This window comes from Chondrus crispus, genomic scaffold (assembly GCF_000350225.1).
Source record: "Chondrus crispus Stackhouse genomic scaffold, scaffold_214, whole genome shotgun sequence".
Taxonomy (NCBI): Eukaryota; Rhodophyta; class Florideophyceae; order Gigartinales; family Gigartinaceae; genus Chondrus; species Chondrus crispus.
In genome coordinates, this window is record NW_005179092.1 from 165,911 (window position 1) to 171,066 (window position 5,156).

General features: G+C 56.4%; 2 protein-coding genes; one reads left to right on the top strand and one right to left on the bottom strand.

Moving 5' to 3' along the window:
* Positions 1–935: 935 nt before the first annotated feature.
* CHC_T00004145001 (hypothetical protein) lies at positions 936–3,140 on the top strand. Its single transcript, XM_005715466.1, has one exon. The coding sequence runs from the start codon at positions 936–938 to the stop codon at positions 3,138–3,140; it is 2,205 nt and encodes a 734-aa protein (XP_005715523.1).
* Positions 3,141–3,296: 156 nt separating this feature from the next.
* Positions 3,297–4,646, bottom strand: CHC_T00004146001 (hypothetical protein). XM_005715467.1 is given in 2 exon segments: positions 3,297–3,470; positions 3,471–4,646. 1 exon segment carries the CDS (start codon positions 4,644–4,646, stop codon positions 3,471–3,473), a length of 1,176 nt encoding a protein of 391 aa, XP_005715524.1. The 3' UTR covers positions 3,297–3,470.
* Positions 4,647–5,156: the final 510 nt, after the last annotated feature.

Below are 5,156 nucleotides of genomic sequence, written 5' to 3' on the forward strand. Positions count from 1 at the left end.
CGCCGCCGATGCCCGCGCGCGACAAGAAGCCACTGCTCACCACGGAGCTGTCCGACGTCACGCAGGACCCGGCCTCGCCGTACCTCGCCCGCACCGCGTCAACGCTGCGCAAGCCGTTCGCGCTGCGCTCGGCCCCGCCCTCCGTCGCGGACCGTGTCGCGCTCGCCACCCGGAACTGCGTCCGCGAGAGCCTGCTCCACGTCGGCGCGCTCCAGGTCTTGCAGTGGCGCGCGGGGCCAGCGATGCTGTGCGTGGACGTCGGCGTGCCTAATCTCTGGCACGCCCATCTGGCACTAGATTCACCGGACCCGGACCTCGCACTGCTGCGCGTCCACCACATCCATGTCGCCGTCGCTAGTCATCCGGACGCACCCGCAGACCCGCGCCAATCCCCCGCTGAGCAACGCCCGCAGCCCCCGACCGACGTCCAGAATGCCCTGTTGCGTCGCGCCGCTGATGACAGGATCGCCGCCGCTGTCCAGGCCGCACGCGCCATTGCCAAGGGCAGCCTCACCTTCAACCCTACCTGTGTGATGTTGTGCGCCCTCCGCGACATGATGGTTGACGACGTCTGCGCTCCGCTCGCCATGGACTACTTGCGCGCCCAGGCAAGGGCACTGGCAGACGCCGCGTGGAAGGGCACGCTCAAAGTCCAAGGCGCAGAGGTTGACGCCGCCCCTGGTACACCCTTGGCCATTCAATATTGGGTCGGCCATCCCGCCTCAGCCCGCATTAGCGTGTCAGAGATGCGCGCCGCTGCTGTATCGCCCAAGTTGGACGCCTCCCCGATTCGATCTGATGAGAACGACACCATGGACAGCGTCCCCGCCGATGTCTCGTTGGAGCGCAGGCCGGGCTGCGTCAATTGCACACACGACCCAGCCTTGCCCAGCGCAATCGAAGTGGGCGGTTCTCATACTTTGTTTGAACTCACCATGAATGCTCTCAACATCGAGGACCTTTTACTTGCGGCCATTAAGCTTCGAAGCAGAGCAAGGCTCAAACATTTGTGCGAGGGGGTTTTGAACAAGTGCGACACGTTTCGAATCCCTCCAGCTTGCGTCACCTTGTTGCAGCCGAGAAAGGCACACACTGCAGGCGACAGAAACCGCACAGCACTTATTGAGGATGTCCTACGTATTCAGCTCGAACCCGACGGCAGCGCCGGTGTTGACTTTAGAATATTCGACATGACTGGCGGCGTCTACGTCCGTCCTTACGGAGCCGCCGCGCTCGTCTCAGATGTGGAAAAGTCCCCCGATTCCATAGTGTGGAAAGGCACCAAGAATTTTGCCGACCCCAACGCGGAATTGGACGCCGTCTTGATTGCCCTCGAGACCATCCGGGCCCGCTTGAAGCTCAACGCTGCTTCTCGTTCCGTTTGTGCCCTGGATGCCGGTGTGTCTTGCACACTGCCGCCGGGTACAGCCTCCGTAGCAGCAATGGCATCGTTTGAGCGTGCTGCAAGCCAACTGGTACCGCCATTTGCGCCGCTTGAGCGACGGAACCCGCGCCGTTTTCTCACGCTATCCCCTCCACCACCAAACAGGAATATTTTACATATCATTCAGAATGGAGCAACCCCACACGCTCATGCGCGCACTCGAACGTCGAGTCAGCGAGGAGTGGACCGCGGCGGTTCGGCAAAGCGTCCGAGGCTGACGTATGCTACGACGAGCGATGCTCTGGTGTTCATCCAGGAAAGCGTTCTCGCTGGAGAGCAGTGGCTTATTGGGACTCCGAGGTCTTCTGCGCAGAGTCCTTTGCCAATGTCAAGACTCAATCGCTCAGAAAAGGAGCCCATCGATCGCTACGGTGGAACGGCGGCGGCGGCGGCGGCGTGGGCTGTCACAAGAGAAGTTGTGGAGCGGAGGCTACGACGGGACTCGTTGCTACGTGCTTTCGTGGCTGCGAATGTGGCATCTGCCGCACAGACGCATCACCCAAGGATTACAGAAGAGGGTGACCTGCGGCTCGAATCTGCCTCTAGGGTCTTATTGAAAGTCAAGTGTGAGCCACTCCCAGTGCAAAGGGCTGAATTGCTTCTGCGCGGGTTTGACGCCTGGCAGGTTCGGCTGTCGTTGCTGCCAAGGATCTTTGACAGTACAGATCCCCAAAGCTTCTCACACGACGAAAGTTCTGCGAGCAGCGACAACGCAGGAAGATATGGCAATCTCTGGTCAGTTGGTGTGGCATGTACAGGTTCAGTGCTGACGTTTACTTATCCCTCCGCAAACGCTTCTTCTGTCCGAAGCTTTTTCCGCGACCTAACTCGGGCTCGGACAGCTGCAGCGCTTGCGCGGGGCGTCCCACCTTCTCCATATTACAGAGTACTTCGAAGATCACCAGTAAGGATCGTCGTCGGTCTCGGACCCTACGGGCGGAAGAAGACGGGCCTTGCAAAATCAGAAAATGGTTTTCCTACTGACGCGTCGAAAAAAGAGGAACCACCAAAACCCCAATACACGGCCATGGTGGAGTATGTATATTCCAAAGGGAACAGCGGCGGCTTCAGCTTGTCGTTTTCCCCATCAAAACCCACGATGGAGGAACTAGCGCCTCTGATAGAGGAGGCCTTGGATGCGTCGGGCGGTCAAGTTGGTGGAATCCTGGCAGGGCTTTTAGAACGAGCCTGCCCCGTAGCTGCCGCTGCTGAAAGTGCAGTCCGACAGCGAGTGAGCGGGAGAATTCGATTCGTCACAGCGCTACGCGTGAGAGCTGTGTTTCTGGTAAATCGGAAGTCTGGCACAAAGGATGCTTCGATGGCACAGCAAGGAACAAATCGAACTAATCCGGTTCCTCAAGCGGTTCCTCAAGCGGGTCCTCAAGGAGGTCCTCAAGTCTACCATGCCGTCGACGTTGATGCAAGAGGGGGAAGTGGGCTCGTCACAGTGATTGACGTCGGGAGGGCTACAGTTGTAATGATTCAACAGGGTTTTGCGAGTCGATCAGGACCATCTGGGGGGAACAATCCAAACTGGAGGAACGACTTTGCTCCATTGCCAAAATGGGATGATATTGTGGATGAGCTCACAAAGGAAGGTTACGCAGAGGCACAGCGAGCTGGTTCAACCGTTGTTCTAAAGATGGAAGTCTTGGAACAATTTTTGTCTGATCTCGTTACCGCCGCTCTTGGTTGAGCATCACAATTTCGCGTGTAAGCAAGGTGAATATTCATTCACCGAGTGTAGCTGGGCAACTGTTTCTCGCTCTTCTGCATTTTTGGGTATATGACGAGAAAGAGTTGTTAAGGTATACTCGGTCACTTGTAAATATCCCCCTTCCTTGCCTGTGACAATGGTTTGCTGTATATTTTTTTTTCCTGCTCTTCCGGCCCTACTTGAGGGGCCGGTGTCGATAATTAGCATCCAAAAAGTTCTAACAACTTGTAAACAAATACATATACCCAATTAATACATTCGTGTCGTGTCCCGTTGTTGTATGTCTATCAATAGAGCACTGGAAGCTCGTTACGAACGACCACCTGGTCTCAACCCCTTCAGCCGGCCCCACCGTGTCTCGCGCACGTTGGTATTCGCCGGCGATGAAAGCTTCTTCTGCGACAAAGATACGAGTTGAAATCTGGGTTGTGCAAACTGTGCGTGGTCGATTCCACGGCGGACCAAAGACATGCGAGACGTTCGACGGTCCACAAGAGATTTGTAAAAACCGCGCGAAGGATCGAGCACGAGCAAGTTCACCTCTCCCGATCTAGATTTTTCTGCTCCGATAATGGTCACGGAATGCCCTTGCCACTGGCAGAATATCGACGGCACCAACGACCGTTTCCTGGGGCCCAAAAAGGAATGCCGATGCACTGAGCACGATTTGCCGTTACACCACTCGTTGAAATGTTGTAAAATCCACAAAAACATATTCCTTCGATCCGCATCCGTTGGGGTCTCGAAGTCCTTGACAAAGACGTCAAAACTGATGCTGCGGAAGAGGACGAAAACTTCGGTGGCGCCGATCCACACTTCTTTATCAAGCAACGAACCACCGAAATTGGCCGCGCCTTCAGGATCATACCCCTGTTTCCAGGCGTCCTCGATGCGACCGGCAATCTCAGGCACACTCGGCACCTCGGAAATTCCCACAGTGCGCAAGTACTGGCTGCATGCCGGGTCGTGAAGGAGTGCACTGAAGAGCATCTGGATGTTACGAAAGCCACAATCCCAGCCAAGGCCTGCCAAGTTACTGCAAAACAAGTCCATTTTTGAGGCGATGTGCACTTTCTTGCGCCCAACACCCTCAAGACCGTCGATGTGCGGAAACAGTACACTCTGAACGTTGGCATAGAATATCTCGGCCGAATCGAGAGCGCTCCCGCCGAGCGACAGAGATACAAGTGTGGAATTCATTCCGGTAACGTCATTAACAGCAGCGATTTGAGATGCAAGAGCGGCATCTTGTTCCTCCACTTCGCGCATCATACGTTCCGCCGGGCCCAAAGGCTCCTCTGCGACGTGCCGCTCGGCATTAGGTGAGGGGGGATTGCCATCGTCGCTGCTGAGTTGGAATGCTACTTTCTTGGACTCCTCCTCCTCGCCGTCGTCGAGATGTTTGTTGACGTGCAGCTGGAAATTTGCGAGCGTCGCATTCAACTCTCGTTCACATACTGGACACTTTTGCAGGAACGAACTCATGCGAATTCCGCTGGATCGCTGTGCGGGCGTTGACCGTGACGTGTGAGGAGGGCGGCTGGGAAACAGGCGAGTCGTCGTCGTGGCGCACTAGGCGACGACAAACCGGAGGAGGAGAAATAGAGACGCAAACCGCAAGACGTGGGCAAGCTTTGTTCTTACATTGACTGCAAGTGAGGGCTCTGTTCGTATTTGGCGAGGCGGTGGGCGTCGTCAGGAGGGGGAACAGGCAGCGCGCGGGGGATGCCAGAAGGGGGGAGGGAGGAAGAGGTTGAGGAGACCTGGCCTGAGTCAACTCGCCGTGGATGGAGGTAGCAGGACTGCCGATGATGCCTGACTTGACGACAGTCTCCTTCCGGTTTAGCGACAGCGAAATAGCAATTGGGTGCGAAGACGCTTCTATTGGTCAAGGTGAACGCACAGACTCGTTTTGGGCCCTCTGCTGTACACGTAGCATCACGCCGCAAATGGACACATCGGTCGTGGACACTTGGGCCCTTCCTATTACCCTGC

Coding starts and splice junctions, on each gene's coding strand:
- CHC_T00004145001 (XM_005715466.1), top strand. CDS start 936: ATGAATGCTCTCAACATCGAGGACCTTTTACTTGCGGCCATTAAGCTT.
- CHC_T00004146001 (XM_005715467.1), bottom strand. CDS start 4,646: ATGAGTTCGTTCCTGCAAAAGTGTCCAGTATGTGAACGAGAGTTGAAT.